The sequence below is a fragment of the Seriola lalandi genome, unplaced genomic scaffold, assembly GCF_002814215.2.
Source record: "Seriola lalandi dorsalis isolate HSWRI2012SDOR001 ecotype SW California unplaced genomic scaffold, Sedor1 jcf7180002054606, whole genome shotgun sequence".
Classification (NCBI taxonomy): domain Eukaryota; kingdom Metazoa; phylum Chordata; class Actinopteri; order Carangiformes; family Carangidae; genus Seriola; species Seriola lalandi.
In genome coordinates this window covers 2,265,706-2,288,743 of record NW_019525159.1, presented here as the reverse complement: position 1 = coordinate 2,288,743, position 23,038 = coordinate 2,265,706, and the positions used below count along the sequence as shown (strand labels likewise).

General features: G+C 39.9%; 1 protein-coding gene across 4 annotated transcripts; it reads right to left on the bottom strand.

The window, feature by feature from the left end:
- Positions 1 to 587: 587 nt before the first annotated feature.
- Positions 588 to 20,505, bottom strand: golga2 (golgin A2). 4 transcript variants are annotated; one of them, XM_087177461.1, is made up of 28 exons: positions 20,398 to 20,505; positions 18,838 to 18,990; positions 16,552 to 16,620; positions 15,236 to 15,388; positions 14,845 to 14,891; positions 14,476 to 14,539; positions 13,777 to 13,833; positions 12,627 to 12,707; positions 12,068 to 12,106; positions 11,882 to 11,944; positions 11,426 to 11,519; positions 11,204 to 11,310; positions 11,002 to 11,060; positions 10,652 to 10,793; positions 10,018 to 10,107; positions 9,673 to 9,780; positions 9,465 to 9,552; positions 8,870 to 9,018; positions 8,488 to 8,706; positions 8,055 to 8,168; positions 7,581 to 7,805; positions 7,232 to 7,331; positions 6,629 to 6,720; positions 6,209 to 6,449; positions 5,832 to 5,993; positions 5,558 to 5,664; positions 4,833 to 5,025; positions 588 to 4,096 (listed from the first exon to the last, which is right to left on the bottom strand). In XM_087177461.1, exons 1-28 carry the CDS (start codon positions 20,443 to 20,445, stop codon positions 3,828 to 3,830), a joined length of 3,333 nt encoding a protein of 1,110 aa, XP_087033587.1. In that variant the 5' UTR covers positions 20,446 to 20,505; the 3' UTR covers positions 588 to 3,827. The 4 variants fall into 4 exon arrangements, with proteins under 4 accessions (XP_087033587.1, XP_087033586.1, XP_023275264.1 ...); XM_087177460.1 differs by lacking the exon at positions 15,236 to 15,388 and having other exon boundaries at positions 20,398 to 20,483; XM_023419496.2 differs by lacking the exon at positions 16,552 to 16,620 and having other exon boundaries at positions 20,398 to 20,483.
- Positions 20,506 to 23,038: the final 2,533 nt, after the last annotated feature.

The window sequence follows — 23,038 nt, the reverse complement described above, 5'->3', positions numbered from 1 at the left end:
AACGAGTTCACCCGGGTGTCGCGTTTACATCATTGCCGATCGGAGCCAATAGAAACCCGGTTCTACTGCAGAGTCATTTGACCCGGGCGTGAATGCCGATTAAACCCTTTTCCCATTGCCGGCAAAAGCACGTTGTTAGAGGGTTTTTGGACCAATGGAAAAGGGTCTTTAGTATTGGGAGTTGTGCTCCCAGCACTGTTTTCCTGGCAATGTGTTTGTTTTCTGGCAGAAGTATGGGTTTGAAGTCTAGTTTGTTTTTCTGAGAGGGTTCAAATGTTACAGGCCAAACTGATATTTGGACTGATTTCCTCACAGGTTCTCTGGGCATTTGGTATTTACTATATCTGTGATCAGAACTGGGCAAAGCAGTAAACCTTTAAGTGACATTTTGTAAGATCACCACAGGTGTAAATAATGTAGCTGCTTCAGTTTCAGGGTCCTTGTGCCATTCATGCTGTAACCATTGTTTATATTATTAGTCACACCCTCAACAAATCGAAATGTCAGCTGTTTCCTTACTGCCTGATTCATGTGTATCACAACAGTTTGGAATTATTACAAAATGATAAAGAAATCCGGACACACTATCAGTTGCTCAATCAGTTTTATTCAGGAGAAGGGGAGAAAATATTACTCAAGGAAACAAAATCAGAAAGCTTCTGTCAGAAGCAGCCCTCGAACAAATCGGTTCTCTGAACAGTCCTTCATTTCCATCAACACATTTCTATTTTACATTAAAACTGATTAGTCTGAGATACTAACTTACTTCAAATAAATATATTTTCTTTTTTAGTCAATCTTTGTATTAAATCACAGCCAGTCAGTAACCACCAACACCCCGACTCTGTACTTACACTGCCAGCAAACACTGCAGAGCAGCATCCCCCACATACATACACACACCAGGCATAATGAATATACAATATGTTACACAGTTACAGTATGTACACCCTCTTTTACAGTAAAGACAATAAATGCTTCTCATTGCTATTTGTTTCAATCACACAGAACATATTTAACAGTGAATTATAAAGTGTGGGAAGTCATTTCATCCACATTATTTTATTATTTTACAAGCCCCGAAACAACACTTAAAGGATTTTATTGTATATTTACCTTGGTCTGACCACTCCCAAAAGCATAACAAAACAAAAGAAAAAAACGTATTTGTGGCATGTTTCAAAGGAAACCAAAAAGTGACAGAATGCTAAGAAGCGAGGAATTTAAAAATCAAGAATGATGAAGTAAATTTATTCAAAAACCATCTGTTACTGCCAAAGTGCTGTGGTTTAGGGTAGACACAGTGCTGTTTACTTTTCCTGTGAACAGCACCAAGTACATATGGCCTCCATATACCTTACACTTTAATTACATTTTGCTTCCTATAATAGGCTTAAAATACCAGAATCTGCACCAACGCCTCCTGTCCTGTTACTTTTAGTGATAAATATCAAGTGTGTAATTCAATAATTTAACCAGTATGTCCTCTTACTCAAAATAAACTCAACCATCTCAAAAGTCAAAAACATCCAAATATACGAGCGCCAAAAAGTATTCAGTGGGATTTCTGCATGACCTCCATGTCCTTGCTTATTAAAATCATGGAAAGACTCTCACAAAACAGAGGCCTCTGCCAAGACTTGATCTCAAATGGAAAAAATTAGTTTTGATTTACTTTGTGGTTATTAGTTGTAAAGGGAAACATTTCTAAACTGAAGAAATCAATTAATCCATTCTCCAATCTACATTTGTGAACATGAGCATCTCTCTCTTAAAGCTGAACACCTGTCGTCTTCAGGGAAAGAAGAAATATCAGTCCAGATGGAAATTTACTCAAGTATTGCTACACAATACGAGAAAAACTAAATATAAACATTAAAATGGATTATTTTAGTTCTCTACTTTTGGAAAGGCAGTTGTTCATTTTCTCAAATTCTGATTGGTCCCACACTTTTGGGAATAAGATCATGACTTCTTGCAGTGAGCGCTCTCATTATATTCACCTTCTGTTCGTATTTACACACCTTGGCCATCCTCTGAGTGCAACACTGCATACACACACACATACACACCAACGCACTTTCAATTAAATTCATTTTTTTCAACTGGAACCCTCAGCTTAAGAGTGAGGCATCATAGGATTCCCCTTTTTTCTCCAAAGAGCCTCAATGGTAGAAACAGAGCTGAACGAGAAGCTCTGTACAATTTTAGTGCAATCATACTTATATAATCTGAAAGAACTCTACACAAAAGTACAACAGATGCTGAAGAGGAAACAGCTTAGATTACTTACACACACACACACACACACGCACACACACACACGCACACACGCACGCACACACACACACGCACACGCACACACAGTCCAGTTGTAAAGGATGTGCATTAATTCATCTTTGATATGTGGAACTACAAGCAAAACGTAACAGAAAAGAACAGGCTCTTATTAATAGTGTCTATTAGTTTAGAAACTTAAAGACCCCATAAAACAGACGCTGGAGCTCAGGAAGAAAAATAAATGAATAAATGAGTTGTGTGGACTCAGTCTCTGAGCTCAAGGTTACAGAATATTCAAAGCACAAAGATGAATTATGGCTGCAGATATATAGATTTTAACTCCACACTTCCTTTAACTTCAAGTACCTTGACATCTAACATGCTGATGGCAAAGCTGAAGTAGAATGACTTGTAAAACAATAATGTAGAAAGCAGCTCCCAGCACTGCACCCGAACTCCATTGTCTATGTGAATTAGACTGAAAAAGATGCCCTTCTCTAGTGATGCAATCAGCAACAATGGAGAAAATAATGCCATAACGTCTCCACTCAAATCTGTTTTTTCTTCATGGGGTCTTTAAATTGCATCTATCTGGTGACGTCTCTCCTTCAAACAAGATGTTTGACATCATAACAACACAAACGTTTCACATATATTAACACATCGCACTGTAAAAACATGACTTATTTTCAGTGTTTGCAGGAAAAAAACAATGTAGAGAAAAGGTGGTTTTAGGGACAGTACCAATCTGCAACACCTGCCTCCATCTTCCTGAACCTGATGGTGTAACTAGCGAGCTCTTGACTTTGAAACAGCGCATACGGTTTAAAAGCTCTTATGTGCACTAAGTTCCTTTACTGACTTAACTTGAACTTCCATCTCACTCTGCCTACCACTCCTGATATCGTCCTGCTGCAACCTTCTCCTCACGTTACACAAACATACAGGTACATTTTCGGGTTATTACATTCAAACTTGATGCTCTTTTTTTGGCATGTGTACAGTGAATTGTGTAAAACTGAGCTTTGCAGTAGCATAAAGTTGCACACCAACAGGCTGTTAATCTTTGACAGCTCTTTAAAGTACTGTATCAGCAAGGGGATTGAATATATGACCCCTTTATTGCACTTATGTGTAAGATGGGGGACTAGAGAGAGAGGAGGGGAAAATTGCGGTAAGGAAAATAATCAGATTGTGTTCAGGGAATACTGATTATCTCCTCTGTGGGAAGAGCATCATGGACAAAAAACAAAAACATAACACCCACAACAAATAGAAAATACTCTCTTTTTAACCATGCACACAGTAGCGCCAACACACAGAACAAAGTGGTGGCATTTTAATGTAATTGGGTCTAAAACATTCTTCTATCTGTGACTGGTTTTGTAGGGTGTCAAATTTCTTGAGAAAAGTTTGGGAATATGATTTATGAGCTATAAACATGGTAAACTGTGGTGCTTAATATTCCCCAAGACATGTCCAATATCTCACACACACACACAAACACACACATACACATACACACACAGTTTTGTCACACCCACACCTCACACCACCAGGATCTTGACTTCGTCCTGTTCGTCAGGCCGGTAAAAGAAGGGGATGCAGGGGTTCTCCCCGAGGAAGGGGGGTGATCTCAGCGCTCCCTGGGGGTTTTGGATCTCCTGGAGCAGCTGCATGATCTGCTGGGCTGTGCCGTCCTCTTTGGGCACCATGGGCTTGGTGTCAGTCTGGGCTGACCCGGTCGAAAGCGTCTGGGGCGACGGGGCTTCCAGGCCTGTGGTGGGCTCTGACAGAGGAATGACATCCATGGCTTCTGCAGCAGAGACAGAGAGGAAGAGCGGATTAAGTAGTGCTTTTATTCTTGAGATAAAGAATATACACTGCAATTTCTGACTGACTAAGTACAATAGCCCAATTAATAAGTCGCTGACACCACTTTGTGCCACAATGTCAGTTTAGCTCAGCTACTCTTCTTCAAACCCTGTCTTTCTGCTGATTAGTTTTATGGTGCAGTCAGTCTGAGTTTTGCTTCCTATTCAATTCTATGAAGACACTTTCACTTCCAGTCAATCGACTCAAGTACTCACATATCTGTTTGAACAGCCAGTTTGAGAGAGGCAGTGACCTCTTATTCATATAATTTTGACTGTTTATATTCTTGTTTTAATCAAGCACAGTGAAACAATACAAGCAGCATAACAGGAAGGAAGAATGCTGCTTTGCTGCAGTGGGTGCAGGGACAGCGACAGAGCTCAATGCCAGTTCAGTGTTAAATAAGAAGCTTTACATTAACAACTTTGTGGAATTTTGTTGTCAGTACACTAGCTCTCACAGAGAAATCTAGTCTGACTGAAGCTTTACTCTGGCTACGACATTATCCCGATTAAGCTGCTGTCTGATGTAAATGTAGTCAATGGCAAAATAGTGAAAACTAAGAAAGGACAGCTCAATTTTGTGGTTGCATGAGGCTTGGGAGAGGATACACCCTCCCGACCATCCTCTGAACACAAGATCAATATAAAACAGTACATACTGCTGGTTGTGCCTACCTGCTCCGCTGTCAGCATTAAGCTCTGTGTTTGTGTAAGCTTGCTGCTCTAGGTGGGTGTGATCCTCCCCAACAGGAACCAGGTCAGGGTTCACTGTGCTTGTGCCGGCTACAGCTCCAGTGTAGCGGCTGTACCAGTCATTCCTCTCAGCCACCAGCCTCATCACCAGATCCTGCAGCTCTGCCAGCTTCGCCTGTTGCACAGGAGAGACACGAAGGCCAGAACAAAGACAAAACAGTCAGCTGGGAGGAAACCAACCTCTTCTAGTTTCTATTTAACATGATTACTGATGACAATATGAGATTATTTTACCATGTGAGAAAGAATATTAATGTGGTAATTGCGCAAGAGTGGTAGGGGAAGTGTTAGTAATTGTGTAAGAGCTTTATTCTTCTTAATGTACTTTTCTTCAAATTATTATTTTGCCAGTGCAATCTGTGATCCTCAAAACAATCTAGGCAACATCACATTTTATCAGGTTTTATACTTGAATTACTTTGTTTGTGAGGTTAAAGTGCTGATCAAATTTATGATTCTCATGAAACTATATTTTTTGAGAGGAAGTACAAAAACATGTGCCATCCCTCAGGATCCAGCTTCCCTTCAGTCTCTACAGCTACAGGTTCTAAATGATGGTAAGAAAGAAAACTGCAAAAACATACATCAACACAAACATCTTATGCAACTACATTGTACTGCACTGATTTGTTATCTCTGCGCAGTACCTTCATCTCCTCCTTGTCCTGGGCCAGCATGCTGATGTACTGCTCCTTCTCCTGGTGTTTCTGCTTCATGATGGCCCGCTGATTCTGGTACAGGGCTATGTACTCCCCTGGAAGACAAACACAGAACATCATCATACCAGAAACTTTTTTTTTTTTTGTCCCTTTCAAGCAAAGTATTTTGATGCAAAATACAACCGAAACTCATATACAATGAATATCATCAGAACAGTAACATAAAATACAAAAAAAAACAAACATTGTGCTGTTGTCTCACCTATAGTGTCGGTCTCTCCAGACAACTGGATGCAGCGGTGCTCCAGCTCCTCCACCCTCTCCTTCAGGTCAGCTTTCTCTTGCATGAGGGATGTGAAGCGCTGCTGAAGCTTCTCCATGGCAACTTGCAGTGCCTGATGAACTTCCACTGGCACTCCTCCTTCTAAGCAAGAGACAGCATAGTGTACATTAGGATTACATACTGCATGCCATATACCTTATCTGTATAACCAGAAATGACTGCAGAACATAAATAGGCTCAGCTGTATTCATAAGAACACACACTGTCATATTTCAACAGAAACATAATCTGGGCTTTTCATTTAAAAACAAAAATGTTCTCACTTGCACACAGATCAACCATGAAGTTTTCCTCACCTGAATGCTCTTGACTGTGTTCACAGTGACTATGTTGGTCCTGAGTGTGATCGTGCTCGTGCTCATGCTCATGATGATGGTCGTGATCAGATTTGTGGCTGTGTTGTTGGTGTTCAAGGCTGAGGGCCACAGCGACTTGGTGCCGGGCTGCCAAGTGGAGCCTGTGCTCCTCCTCAAATTCCCTTCTGGCCTCGTCCCTCTCAGCCTCCAACTGAGACAAAGCTCCACGGATAAACTCCTCCTATTGGAGGACAGGAAGTGGTGGTGAGGATATGGGAGAAAGCAGATGAACAGGGTGGAATAAGCGTAATGTCAAACCTTCGTCTTATATGTAGTCCAAGTAATTTCTGTGTCAAAGCAAAGGAAATCGACAAATCCATAAAATAATTTTTGAGAATGAACATTCATCAGCCTCCTCACCATCTCTTTCTGGCTTTCAAAGTCTTCTGGGATAACTATGGAGGTGGACTTCTTTGGACTCTCTTGGAGGGACTGGCTCTCCACTCCGTCTCCTTAATCACAAAATGACAAATTAAAACTGATAAATATTGTCCCCAATTTCTTATAGGGTTGGTCCCAAGATGTAACACTAACTGGTCATATTCATGGTGCGAGGTTGCAGAAGTTATTACTGTCCTTGCTAGTAGCCAACACATGTTTACATTTGCAGGTTTAAACTGCTGTTCTTTCTTTCCCTGTCTGTAGGTGGCTCTACTAGTAGAAAGTGTCAGGTGCTTTGTATCAATGACACTGTTTCATTGTGTCTTGTGAAAACTCCAGTTTCCAGTTTTTAGGTTTTTGTTTTGTTTCTTTCAAATTAAACAATATGAAACAAGAGAGCCATTATTCTGTTCAAAATTTGGGTCAGAAAAACATGAATCCTGTGGAAGTACCTTGAGTTGTTTTTTGGCACTGAATTTCAAAAAGAAGAGCACACAAAGAAGTATAAGAGGAAAAAGTTTTGACAGTATATAAACAATAGAGGAAAACGTAACAACACACCAGTAAAAAGATAAATCTCACCTTGGTCTCTTGATGATGTTGCTAGAGCTGAGCTATTGAGAAGCTCCTTCACATCAGCCTTCAGCTGCTCATTGTCTCTGACTAACTGCTCCAAATGGTCCTGTGGGAGGAGACACAGAGTCATTCAAAACAGTGAAGAATAAACGGTTCCTGGAAGAGATGAAGGAGGGACAGTGAGAGATAGTGAGGTTACTATCAGTGTATCACGGCCCGATTCCAAACCCATTGAAGCAGTCTGTTTACATTCTGTCAATTTGTTAAATGTGATGTTTACTACACACTCAAAACATACTCTGCTGCACTATAGTCTCTGATAGATCATGAACAGTCTCATTCGTCAAATACATACCTGCGCTTGTTTGAGCTGACTGTGACTCATCTCCAGCTGCACACGGCTGTGGCTTTCATCGTGCTGCAACCGGTCCATAAGCTGACTCTGCTGCAGATACTGGTGGTGGAGTTGTTCTCTCTCTGAGGCCAGGGCCTGGTAGCCAGCACAGTACTGCTGCAGGTGGGCCACTACCTGGTCCCTCTGCTCCATCAGACCCTGTGTCTCCTGACTTTTCAGTTCCAGCTGGAGGCAGGGGAATGAAGATGGAAGTTATACCAAGAGGATGCAGAAAACAGCTGTGTTGTCAAAGATGTCTAGATGCCAGTTTGAAATAATGTTTTAATGCACTCAAAAAAACAACTCAATAAAAACATACAAGAAAGCAAGGTGAAGTCAGCAGAAGTGCAAAAACTGAAGAAAGCATTAACATGAAAATCTCTCAGCAATCCTCCAACTGTGTGTGTTTGTGTGTGTGTGTGTGTGTGTCCACACCTGTTCCTTGACATTGTGCAGTTCCTCTTGCAGTTCACCCATCCTGCGAGCCAGCTCCTTTTTCACGTGTTGCTCTGACTGGATGGCAGTGGTCAGCTCCATGTTCTCATTAGTCTGAACAAATGAAGGAGTAACAGGAATTTTGGCTTAAAAGCAATATTCCCCCACACTCTGAGGTTAATACCTGTTATGAATGTACTTTCCAAATTCATCAACCTCTTGTAACTCTTTGTTACAGAGGCACTCATTAAACCTTGCAACAATAACCAAATAACAAAAGACAAAAAAGAAGATACAAGGATAAATTCAAGTGCAATGAGTCCAGCAAGATGTAGAAAAAACAAATGCCACATAGGTATGATAACTACAATTTCAAACAAAGTTAGAACACACAGTCATCGAACACACATCACAAAAAGATTTTCAGCCTCACCAATTTAACAAAACCGTTCTGTAGCTCAGCCAGCTGGTCCTTCAGTGTACGGTTCTGGGTGAGAGCACGGCTAATAGTGGCCTTGTCTGACTGAACATCCTCCAACATGCGCCGACGGTCCTCCTCCTCCTGGGCTTGGCTCTCCACCTGCCGCTCAAACTCCCCCAGACGCGTCTCCTGCTCTGCACACAGGCGGCTCAGCTGCTCGTTATCTCGCAGCTGGGGGAAATATTACAGAGCTTAATGGTGTTTCTAATGATCTTTGAAACATTCAGTAAAGCACACACCAATTTGTGCTTTTAAAAATGTTCAGAACAAATTACCTTTATAATACAGTATGTGAATCACATGAAATAATTGGAGAAAACAATGTAATGCATACCTGTGCCTGGTACTGTGAAGTAAGGGCTTCTTTCTCCTGCTGTAGTCTGTTAAGGCTCTCCTGCAGAGCCACCTCACTCTCTGATGGCCCCGAGGACTGAGACTGAGGCTCTGCATTATCCTGAGCCTCTCTCTCCTGGGACAATAATGCTGGAGGAACAGAAAAAGAAGGCTGACGAGTTTAATAGTTTTGCTACAGTGAAATAAAATACACTGTGGTAGCTGTGTCATCTGTGTGCCCAGCATTGAAATTATGCTGGACTACACATTATCATAGGGAAAACTGCTTGTGTGAATACCTAACCTAAATTATAATGTAGCACACGAAACGTTAATGCTATTGTAGAGGGAATACTGCAGCACATTGACTCATTTACAGCATTAATTAAATATTCGTTCAGCAACACAAACAATTCACTTGGCTCCTTAATCAAGTGTACATTGCTCAAAGATTTGTTGAAAACCAATTCCATTAATCCCATCATCAGGTAATCAGTTACCTTATTTGGCCGAAGTTTTTTTCCACATGAAGGAGGAAACGGAAAATTATGAGGGAAAGGAAGAAGCACTCGATGAGGGCAGTGTGCGCCTAATACCTGCAGCATTTTTTAGCTCTGCGATGCTGGCCTCCAGTTCCTGGACTCGGCTAATGTTTCTGTCCCTCTCCTCTGCAACCAATGACACCTACACAGACATTGACACACTTTAATTAATCATTTGTTTTCACACCAAAATAAAAAAAAAAAAAAAAAAAGAACACACCACCCTCTTTACTGTTTATGCTGATGTTATTGCATAGTTAACCTGTGTTAGCAGCTGTTCTGTTTTGTCCTTCCATACACGGCCCTCCTCCTGGATCTGCTCTGCATAACAATCCCTCTCTGTCTTCAACTGGGAAACTGACTCCATCAGCTACAAGATCACAAACATAAAGGGGAAAACTGCATTATCAAAACAAGGCTTTCTGGTCATGAAAGATAAACAGGCAGGTGTTTCAACACACATTTCATAGTAGTCCTGGGTGGTTTATTTTCAAATGAGAAAAAATGTCAGTTTGCAACCTTTATGAATTAGATAATCAAAAATAGAAAGTAATAAGGAAAGTATGGTATGTAGATAACTGTAAGAGAAAGATCATTGTACACAGACCTGGTGGTTGTGTGCCTCCAGCTGCTGCTTCTCTTCCAGCAGTAACTGGACCTGCTGGTTAGCACTAGAGGGATCTGACTGAGTGGAGCACTGGAGAAGAATAAAAACACAGGAGTGAAATGCATGTTAATATTTGAACACAAATCATCAGGTTGCACTGACTTTTGTACATAGAGTACATTGACTATGGAGTTGATCCACCGCTTCCAATTATCGGTAAGAGAAAGATGAGTTTTAACGTGTGTAGATGTTGTGCTTGTGTTCTAACACACCTTTTTCTAGGGCTACACGAGATGCAAAACAAATCATTATTTTGGCTGGATATTGCAATTTCAGTTGGAACGGTTGTTTTTGCATTTTATTTTCACTGAAAAAAATGTAAGAATGATGTTGATGGGATTTTGTTTGGTCTTGTACCAAACAAAAATGTTTACATGTTTTGGTACGTCTGGAGAATATGATTTGTAGGTTGGGGCATCTCTGTAGCCCCACAATGCTTGTGGGGCTAACAATGCACAGCAATGTTATGACACATTTTACCTTTATCAAAAGAAATTGCAGCTCCTGCGATTTGGATATTGCACTTGGCCACATTGTGAGTTCGATTGTATTTCGATTAATTGTGCAGCCCTACCTGTTGCAACATGAGGTCAGCAATCTCGAGCCTCTTGCGAAGATCTTCCAGCTCCAGCTTCATTGCTCCATTCTCCTGTGTATTCAGTTTCAACTGCTCAGACAACTCTGAGCTCTGCTGCTTCGACTCGTCACTCATATTGCTGCAAACACAAACACAAATGCAGAGATTGTTCATCGTTTCTAACCCACCAGATTTTATATGACTCGTGAGACTTGCTCATGCCATCTGTTGCTTTATGTGTAATCTGAGGGATTTTAATTACCTTCTTTAAAGTCAAAACAATTGTTATCAAATCTTCTGTGGAGATTTTATAAAATACATCTCCTTGCGTGTGCTAAGAAACTTACTTTACTCTAAACACCTCTAGCCTCAGGTTGTCTCTCTCCTTTTCAAGCTCTTTATTGTGCTGGAGACAAAAAGAAAAACTTTATTAAAAATAACAGACACTTAGCCAGCATGACAAAACTCTCAGAATACAACTTAAACAACTGAAACAAAGCATGTAGGTATTGCTTTTGTGTGTGTTTTGTCGGAGTAATGACTGCAAACCTTTTCAAAATGTTTCTGCTGTGTTGAGACAGAGGAGAGAGTTCTCTCCAGCTCTGACACTCTCTGCTTTGATGCCTGCAGACGGTTGTTCAACTCCTCTGCCTCAGCTGTAGACAAACACAGACACACAAACCATTAACTAACTGCTGCAGGGGTAAAGTCTTGCCAAGATGAGAAATGTTCATTTAAGTGTATGCACTGCTGATTATAAAACACACGCACCTGTTTTCTGCCGTGCAGCCTGTTGTGTGTATTGTAGTGCTGTTTGTAGCTCTGATTTCTCAGATACCAGTATACCAATGGTCTGGATGTGTACCTAAACAGGGAAGGACAAACAGGGAGCATAGCTCTGTGTGAATCCAGATAATGTCCCTCATTAAATCACAACACAAACAAAATTTTCTCTACCTAGACTACACAGTTTGAATAAATGTTTGTCAGGGTTAGCAGTCAGAGGAGGGAGGTTTGGAATGGGGAGGACGTGTTCTCTGATCAAATTCTTATCCATCCACCAGGGTGACATCAGGAACTTTGACATTACACATTCATAATATAATACATTACACTGCAATACAATGAGGATTTTACCCATGTTCTTCTGCTACGATACAGTTTCAGAAATGCTAAAAATGCATCATCACACAAATATAATTTATGTGTTTGTGCATGTGACGTTACCTGTAATTGTTCTCGCATGGCTCCCTGCTCTTTTGAAAATCTCTGCTCAAATTCTTTTCGCTCCTGAAGGAAGAAAAATACAAAGTTCATGAATGACCAGGGAGGAAGCAAAAATTCAGTAGACCGGAAAAAATGGAGACAGGAATGAAAAGACATTCAAGCAGACAGAGGGGAAGAACTGTTTACCTTCTGTAGTTGATCTGTGAGCTCCTGAGATTGCTGTGCCTGCCAGATCAACGGGATAGAATTAGTTTTTATTAAAAAAAAAAAAAGTCTGGGAAAGATCAACATGTCTTTGATATTCTAGATAACATAACTAAAATTCTGGCACAAAAGACCTCATCTGCATGCCAGACAGGACAGGGATAGCAGAAAAGACTGAAAACAATGAATTTGTTCTGTTGGTTATTTATGTTATGTTAACCTTTTAGTTTATTGTTGTTAGTGTGTTCAACTGACTTTAAAAAAATCATCTACCATCAGGTTACTACAGTTCTGCACCTAAACTTCTCTCTATGCTGTGGTAATACTTTGTAGAAATGTATTTAAATCAACCCAAGTGAAAGATGAATAAATAACATGAAAACCATGCATGACTTCTTCCATTGTGTGGTTACTCAAGATGACGTGCAGAATGCATACAGTACATGCACTGATGTGGTAATAAATAGTGGGAGGGCTGGAAAGGGGTTACTCCAATCACACAGAGGTGCGCACACAAATACGCACACACACAGCTTCTTACCAGCTTGTCTAGCTGGGTATTGAGCTGAGAGTTTGTTAGGTTGCTGGACTCCAGGGCAGCGGCCAGCTCCTGGTTCCGACTCTATCACGTGCACACATGCATCCGGGAAAGGAAAGAAAAAAAACAAACAAAAAAAAAAAACAGACAGGGATAAAGTGCAGTGGCATAAGTCAAACAAAGAACAAATAGGAGGAGGAGAAAAAATCAAATCATTAACATGGAGGTAAACAATAGCACCTCTACAAGTGAAAAAAGTGTTTTTAATAATGAGACGTGAAGCAAATAATTAAAATACATGATGGCTGTTAAACCAGTTGAAAATTAGTGGAGCCTCCATAACCAACTATTTAAGTATCATTTGCAAAATGTGGACAGGGTTCACTTAACCTCAGTTTGTCATATGAAGTCCCTGCCCGGAGGAAAGAGCTACTGAGTTCCAGTTAATGGGCAAATCTATGAGTCATACAGTTTCTTCATTGAAATAACATTACATGGTGCAAAGGGGCAAAACATAGATTTCTGGGTAACATTAAATTTCTGTACTTCTGCTATAGCCCTCACCAGAAAGACCACTTAACAGTTACTATATATAAAGGGCAAAACATATTTGATTCCCTTCCAGCTCTCCAATCAAACAAATGTTTGATCAATCCATCCATACATTCAAATATCAATCAAGACATTCACTCCTTTTAAATTCTTAAATTGAAGCCCTAGGCTCACTTGGGGAGTACATGTGATGTACTCTGTGTGGTTAATGAAAATAGAAATCAGGAAAGGTCACACTCACACAGAGAGTCACAGTGAATTTTGGTTAAATTACGTTCCTAATGCTTAAAGCATGATGCATACTATTTCAGACAGCTAGCTAGTGTACTATCCTATAATTAACAATAAAGGGCTGCCAGAGAAAATCCAATCCGGGCACAGTATGTTGATACTGATTTGAGTTTCCTGTTATATTCAGGCATAGTGAGATAAAAATGATCCCATGCTTAAATGCTGGTTGTACCTTGAATCTACAGAGGACAGGAAATATGCCTCTTATAAAGTGACTGCTGCTGTAAATGCCACAACATGGATGGACTATTGTATGACGACCAACTTCTAGTTTGGATTTCAAAACAAGTCTTTAGTTAGATCATCTTACCTCAAGTTCTCTCTCACCAACAGAAGGTGCATCTCCATTCACATAAGCAGTAGATGACTGAAATGACACAAGCTCTCACATCAGTGCACTTCCAACTCAGAAAATTCATGACATGTTTTCATCACATGAAAAATTATGTACTTCTACATGCTTAAAGCTGAAACATAGTGGATGCATTGCAGATAGGAAAATTGTTTAGTCAGCAGTGGTTACACCTGCATTTCACCACTATGTGGGGCAATGCTACTTGAATATATTTTCTTCAGAGTAACATAATACAGTTTTCTTATTATATTTATGTATGACCTGCTGTTACCTAAGCCATAAACATGTCTATACTTATCTTATTAATCCTTCTAGACAGTGAAAGGTCAGTGTTAATTGTGTCTGGACAAAAGGCAGACTTTTGCTGCTGTTTTGCTGCTGACTTTGCAGAAACGAACCAAGTTCAAGTTCAGAGGAAATGTATCAAGCTGATTTGGTACACCAGTTGATGCTGTCAGCTTGCTTGAGGCCATTGGGAACAACTGGCAAATTTGAAAATGCTTCCAGTGCATTCCTGGCAAGAATAGATGCAACACACCCTCGGTGAAAGTGCACATCAGTGGCGTTGTGTTATTGTTAAAAGCCCACCACCGTATGACAAAAAAATGCGTGTGAGAGGGACGTGGGGTGATATTGATGGTTCTACAATCATACCTCAGAGACAAGGCCATTCAGTTGCTGTGAGAGCTGTCTCAGGCTCTCTGTGGAAGACAGTGGTCTGCAGGATAACACAGGTAAACATACACATTAAAATACACATTCACAGACACAAACAGATTAGACATAATTAGAATTGCATATAACATGCAATAAATCAGCAAATTCTAAACATGTAGCGCTTGATAGCAAAAAGTCATTTTTTTATTAGGGAAACAGTTCAATTTAAGTTGTATTAGAGCAAAAGATTGGCATATAAAATATATATCCAGTCCACATGCATAAATATGTCTGTATTATGTGTGGTGAGTTTTTCCATAAAAAGATCTGAGGGTGTTTGTGGCAGTGAGGAGTCAGGTAACCCACCTATTTTCCTCTGTTAAACTCTCATTACCATTGGTATCAGGGTAGTCCTACAGAGAGAGACAGATCAAAAGAGGAGGAGAGAGTAAGAGAGTCAGGCAGACAGACAGAGAAACGAGAAGGAAGACAAAAAATACAGCGAGAACATTTGAGAAAAATGAATTGGCTTGATGATAGAGCACATTAAGCACAACAAAACCCTAGAAACAACAAAAGTATGGATGTAGCAAATCTGTTGTTTTCATCAGCAATCAGCAACAGACCTATGAGAGTCATTATGCTAAGACTTCTAATCTTAGGTGTGACGGACAGACAGGAGTAAGAAATAAGATAGGATCTGAGAGGCAGAGATGGAGAGAGAAAGAGAGAAAATGATTGAAAGTGAGAGACACACCTGTGGGTCAGTGTTGTGACCGACAGACTCAGGGTTATTAGTAGTGTTAGCACTAGCAGGGTTAGACACAGGTGAGCCACGGCCTGACTCGCCCCTTGGGTCCTCAAGCAGCTGAGGAACTGAAGACCCCATGGGCTCCACATCAGCAAAGTTCTGAGGTGACACACACACACAAAAAACACACACAATGGTTTAGTGCCATGAAAAGAGCAGTTATGATGAAAAAGCAACAGCAAGACCACAATGACTTTGCAGACTTCAAGTGTGTACATGCACAAAAATGACTTGATTACTGTACTGACTTGGATTAAGGTGACAGTTCGATTGAGACAATTATGTCAATCAATGCCATTTATATACTGAGATTAATGCATGATCTTCCACAGGCTGAGAGGACCTAAGAATATAAGTAAACAGTGGCAACTTGTTGGTATTTATTTTTGGGTTTACTATCTTACAAAGTACTTTAATGCAAGCTCTGTTCCTTGAAGTGGTAGCTGTTTCACTGATGCTGCCACAATTTTGCCTGCCACTGCTCCCAATGGAGCTCTTTCTGAGAATGAGAGTGAAAACACTGAAAGAAGTGAGACTATACAGTTTGACTGCAAAAAGTAATTCTATTGAGTGATTACGCTCAAATTACGCTTACTGACTTTGAGTTGATGTGAGCAAGACATATGCAATAAAACAACACATTTAAGAATGCATGTAAATAAGCTAAAGAAAAACAACAAACACAAAAGTAGCGATGAGAACATAGTTAAAAAGTTAAACAGACACATATATTTCTTGTTTTCCTGGATGCATGCCTGCATGACGCACCCAGGTGCAGACAACACAGCCATGCAACTACTGAGACTCATGCCACCTACTGTGGATACCCTGCCCCATTCACAATGTACTTCTACACTGGACTGTGAACTGTGAAAGATCACCAACAATACTTGGATGAACTCTGAGAAATAACTGAGCATCTTCCACCTTTCTTGACCATTAATGCACTGTTCCACTGACATGGATTTAAAAAGCACAGCACCAATGCAAGAATTTGCACTCAAATTTGTCCCATGCTTTATGGGCTATGCAACAGATTGAGTAAGTGAATTTGACATAAGAGGGAGGTATGAATGGAGAAATGAGGTACAATATTAAATACCACATGAGGAGCAGTTATTTACAGCAGGAGGGATGCAGAGACAAAAACAAAAACAGGCAGGGAAGAAACAAAGAAAGGAGAGAGAGAGAGAGAGACAGAGAGAGAGAGAGAGAGAGAGAGAGAGAGAGAGAGAAAGAGAAAGAGAGAGAGAGAGGCTCACCTGACTGTTTCCATAAGGAGGTAGGACTATTCCATTGCTTTGACTAAGTGCTTTGAGAATACTGTCAAACTACAGGAAGGAAGAAACAAGGGCGGAGAGTGAAAGAGATGTGAAACAGGAGAGAACGATTTAAAAGTGACAGTGATATAGTCAAACAGGCACGGAGAAGCAGCTGCTAGAAGAAATCTTAGAAGGAGGAGATCTTGAGGAGGGTGTGTAATGAGGAGAAACATAGGCTTGTATGCCTGACCTCTTGGGTCAATGAATATTAGCTACATTTTGTGGAACCTTTTATACCATTGATTATCAGTATGACCCCATCCAAATAAAAATTACTCAAGTAAACACTTAAATCAGAATAAGAGCCCTGGGACACTGCATAATTTTTTCTTAATGTTGCCTTTGTGCAGAGGCATAATCGATGACTACAAAACCTCCTCAACAATCAGCTCAAACTGACATAGGCTACTAAACTTGATCACATCTCCCTTAGCTATCATGAGATGCAATAATTAATTGCCTACTCTTATTCACCATTACATATAAAACCAACTTAGATAGTATTCTCTCTCCTAAGGCTTAAGACCTAAACTACAGAAACACTGTTTGGTTAAATGTTAATTTAATCAGGTAAATATTGGAATCTTAATAACATGAAACATCTTCATCATTGTAAAATGTCCCTTCTGTTCTAACCCCCACAACTGAACACCTGATGGGTACTGCCAACACCCACATTTTTGTCTTGTCCTGCTTTAGACTGCATGAGTGTAGCCAGTCTTGGCCCATCAAAAATCAAACATGTTTAGGAAAAATATTGCATCAGAACAACGAGACTCAGCGGCAAACTCTAGAGCTATGACGAGCCTAGATTCCAATTAGGCTTAGAACCCCACTGACCTGAATGTCAGCCCCTGTGTGTGAAAGCTGTGTGCTGGACTCACATGCCTAACTGTGTGTGTGTCCTCACTGGCACTATCAATTTCCTTTTACAAGTTTTAAAACAGACAACAGAAGTAGACATTCTTGATATATATAATGTAAGAGCAAACAGCAAATAGGTAAATTACCTTACGCTAAGAGTGTCATTGATAGGCATGTAACTGTTATTGGTTGACCTTTTTTTGGCATCTGAGTCACCAGCCCAAACAAACGCTGGTCCCTGTGACTACACTTTACAAGTCAGACAAGTCTAGAATGTAAGTTTGACCTATTTAAAAACAACTGATCAATCAATCACTGCTTCCACTATTTTAGTAATTTAATCATGTTCATGTAATCATGTTTTGATAAGGACAATCTGCCCACATTCAATTCCTTGAATCAGAGCAGAATACAAAACCAAAAGCTATTAATGAAGTGAGGACATATTGGAGACTGCTCTCTTGATGGTAACAAAAGTCTATCAGATATACGGTGTATATACGAATGTGTTGATATCATTATAACTAAAACGTCCATATAAAATAAGGTTTAAGGTTCATATGACATAAAGCAATAGGCAAACTGATGGTCAGCTGACAATTATAAACATTTCTCAAAATGCACATTCATCATCATAACAGATTTGTTACAACTGAGATGAAACTCTAGTGTATCTTCAGGTCAACTATGCTGCACAAGACTTGACAAATTTGAACTGATTTACTTTTACTTTACTGTGGTATTATCTATGTGCACTGGAAATTCTCTGCATTTTTAAGAATTTGCATTATAACCTGAGAATAAACTATCTCTGTCTCTTGTCCGGTGTCCATGTCTTTCTTGAATAAACATTATTTTCACCCTATCACCTGGCCAGCAGATACTGTAGGTGTTAAGGCTGCAGCTGTGTTGTTTGCACTGTGTATCTGATAGCCTGGAGGAACGTAGTTGCCAACTTGATAGTAATTCAGCCATATCAGCTCACAACCGGAAAAAATTTTGTGATCAATGGCCAAGCAGGACATAATAAATTACTGGAGTTAAACAAAACAAACAATAAAGTAATTTTTCTAAAAGCATGTGGATCTCTTTTGTCAAGTATTCTGCATATGTGTATATCTACCACCCCCAGTTCTGTTGTGAATAGCGAACATAACGCTGAGCTTACAGGCTTTCTAATGTTACAACAGTGGTTAAAATACAAACAGGAAAAAAAAACGTTCTCACGGTCACACTAGGTTTAACAAATCAGACATAACAAGGACACAGACAGACTATCATGCACAAAGAGAGGTTGTTATTTGACCAAGAAGGGCAAAATGACAAGCAGGCAAGTAAATGGAAAGACTAGAACAGACTTACATTGATTGGAGAGTTTCTATCTGTTGAAGATGCATCGAGTTGGCCCGGTCCCTTCACCTTCCTCTTCTTCTTGGCCCCTGCTCCACCACCTCCACCACCACCCTTTTCTCCTCCTACACTAGCAGGGGAGCTCTTCTGCTGAAATTCCTTCAGCTGAGCAGCACATGACAAAAGGAAACAACAGATGCATGAACAGGAATGCAGCAAGTATTTCTTGACTGACAGAAAGAAAATCCCTCTGCTACCCGTTTTATAAAAGCCACAACATTTTCTACACAGATCTAGCAGTGAGCCTCTGGAATTGTTCCCAACTTTCAACCTACTATAGACATTGTTCAGTCATCTCCAATTACAGGAGGGTCTTGTCAAGCTAAGTGAATTAGTAGATATGAATTTGGTCTGAGATAAAGCCAGGGATGCACTGCTCCCATTCTCTGATCATATGTCAGATACTCAAAAGATCCGGTTTCATTTGTGTACTGGAATGCATAGCAACTGCAACCAAGTTATTGACTGTCACTATGACTTGCTTGTTCAATGGCTTACTGTCCTAAACCAAACAAGATGAAGTTGATAACTTGTGGCACAGGTAACATCATTTATTTGTAGTTTACCCATGTGACAGTCAAAGCATACCTTCTCTTGTCTGTGTGTGTTTGGGCATGAGGCCTGTGACAGCTGTCGAAGGGGGAACTACTGGAGCTGCCATTTCTAAAATACAGGGGTTAAATCGCAGCAAGATGCCAAGTGTTATCAGCACGACCACTCATCCACGAAGGTTGTGGAGCAGCAAAAACTGCTGACGAGTTATTTCCCAAAGCTAACATTTCACAGCTAATAAGGCCATCTTCCTGAATAGCCTAACAGCGCACCTAGCTAAAGCACACAGCAGGACAGCCAGCGAAGAGGGGTGTCACCTGTCAAAACAGTCCCCGTCATTCTATCCAGCTAACTGTGCTACAATGCTAGTCCACTATTTGTTTTACTTTAGAGATGCTGTTTATTGGTCATTTTCTAGGATAAATGAGCCATCCTGCAAGACAAGACACAAAGCTGGTCGTCTGCTATGTGGCAATCTTCACACTTACACATCACCAACTATTCATTGGTGTTAGCCAGATTGCTATCGCTAACTTGCCTTAGTTAGCAGGTTATGGTTTGCTAATAACTACATTTAACGTTAGCTAGAAAGACACAAGAAACCAACAGGCAAAGAGCGTAAGTTCAAGTAAGCACTGACTAACTAAACTGTGTGGGATGGTATAAATGCCTCTACTAACTAAAAATAGTCTACATAATCTGGAAAAGTTAATGCTATCAGTAGAGGCCCAGAAGAAGCACCGGCCTCCCCTGCGCATTGAAGCCTGGAGAGGAGCGAGTAAGGTGGGACAAGCGACAGCGCAGAGGTCGGGCGACGTGTAATGACAACACCCCTGCTCCGCAAAGACATTTGTAGCACAACAATAAAAAAAAAAACCACCAGCAGCACAAATCCGCAAATGACAATCAGGACAAGTGCTTCCCGTGATATTTAGCCGGGTCAGTTGTAAAATACTTTACCTTTTTCTTAGCTGCAGCGAGTTTTATTTGCCTGCTCTGGTCGGCCATCCTGCTGCTCTGCTCAACGGACCGAACCACGTCATCAGTTTGGTGCCTGGTGGTGTCTCTGCCTGTGGAGGGCGCAGGACTTAGGCTCTGATCCTCATTTCAAAAAACACCTCCAGATATTTGTAAGACACAAACCTAGACTATCTGTTTCTTCATGACAGGATCTAGTTTACAAATTCATGTTTCATTTATTTAGTTGATGTGTTTTTATATAAAGAGTCAAATACCGTAAACAATGTTTACAACATAATTTGCTCCACTGTGACTTATTGTCTTATATCCTTCTTTACTACTACTTGTTATTTTGTGTCCTTATAGGCTTGTTGATTAGTTAAGTTAATATAAACATTTAAGAAACGGGAAACAGTTAATAAAGACAAGGCAAATCTATTATGTCCATGTATATCTTGACAACTCCAAGAAAGATGGACTAGGTCTAAGATTCAAATTTTGGACGTGTGCAACAGCTGCATTCTGTCAGAGAACCACAGAATTATTTTCTGGAAAACAGGTAGAATAATAAAAAACACATCTGTGTAAAATATGAACTGTAAAAGGAGAAATGAAGAAAATCATTATCTTTGTACATGGAAACATAAGAAAATAGTTATTCTGGTTATAAAGGGGGAGCAATGATTTCAGAAGTGAGTGCAGTCTTTGGTTCATATTTTCTTTTTTTAAAAATTTATTGTGTTTGATTGTGATCAAATTGTTATGAGTGTTGTTCTTACTGAGGATCAGCCATTTCTGGATTTCATCTGCCTCACTTCCTCCAGCTTCAAGGCAGCAGTGTCTTAGCTCCTCCTACACTGGATGAGGAAAAACAGCTTAATTAGTTGTCTTACCACCTCTTTCACTGCAAAACCAAGACCCCGTGCAAAATGTTCAGTTGTGGAACAAGAAATAGCATATATTTGAGCAAAAAAAAGACTGCAGACTTTATAGATCTCCTGTAAGCCGGAGCTCTGTCTGGGCTCATCTACAAGAACAAGGCCTCTGGGAAGAGGCAGATTAAACAAAAATAAAGGCGATCACAAGTGCATTAGTGTCATCTTTAGGGCAGAATACCAATAGAATCTATGTAATTACTGTTAAGCCTCATTGAAATGAAACAAAATCTTTTCAGTGATTACAAATTATCAGCCATAAAATAATGTTAAAATATAGAGAGCTGTGGTTGTGTTGAAGCTGTTTAGTTATCTCTGAAGTATGACTTAATCGTAGAGCAAAATCATTAATATGGAGACTAAAACTCAGTAAAGAGACGAGTAAAATCTTTTAAAAAGTAAAATCTTCATGTATCAAATCGGTGTCTAGAGTTTTCACCTCTGACATAAATATATCACCCTCACATATGCTGTAGAGCAGTGGAACACAGTAGTGTTCCAGTCCCAGCTGTGCTGTAAGATGGCTATACCCTCTCTCTCATTTGTAGCTCATCAAAACCCCCTTTTTTTCCACCCATGAGGTTGCTCATGTACACAACAGGGAAAAAAGTAAAATGCTAGTATCAGATGTTAGTAGACTCTTATTTAGAAAATGTACAAGCATATCTGAAAGCCACAGGGACACCCACATGGACCCTCTAAGGAAGAGGACCATTAAGAGCTGTTAAATAAATAAATGATAAATTAAAAATAAATGTAGCCTGTGCTTTGGGCTAATATTAGTTCACATGTTTTCAAAAGGCTACATTACAAATTGACTTTGACTTTCCGTGTGGTCTGCCTTAAGAATTCTGTCTTGTTTCAAGATACAGGTGCTGAATGAAAAAAACAGTATCAGGAATTTTCTAGAAATTACTGTCAACCGACTAAATCTAATGGTTTAAAAGATATACATTTCTTTCCCTGTCATATAGTATCTGTATCTTTAGTCAAGGTAGAATAAACCAGGTCGCTGCGATATCAGTAAAGTTCTTCTTGATTCTAGAAAGGTCTTATACAGTACTAGTCAAAAGTTTGGACACACTTTCCCATTCAAGTGAGTCCAAACTTTTGACTGGCACTGTAAGTGAACTCATCTTTTATGAGACAATAATTCATTGTGTTCTTCCTATTTAGGATACCAGATGTAATAACGATGAGTAGGCCTGCAAGTACAATAGGTTAACATTATAATCAAGCCAAACACGAATAAAATCTTCTGTATAGCCAATGACATGTCATTCATTGTCTGGTGTAACTCTACACATTTGAAAGGGATAATAATGAGTGAAGTGCAGCTTTGGCAACCAGTTACCTAACCTTGACCTATTTAGACTTTTGAGATAGGAGACTGTATGGCAGAATGCAGTGTACTGTAGGTGATTTTGTTTGATGTGTGTTGTAACCACCTGCTTATGTATAGCTAACAAAAAAATAATTCAGTATATCTGTGATCAACATGTGATCTATGTAACAGTAGGCTAGAGAGTGCTCATGTAAAAGTTTAATAAATTTAATGGTCAAATTGCAGGCTGCTTCCATTTCAAGAAGGATGCTTTAAGCTCTAATTGCAAATATGTAAATTGACTGACATCCAGGCAATCAAGTTTATCTGATGAAACAGCACTTGCTTTTAGGCTGTTTAGTCACATGCATTCTTCACAGGG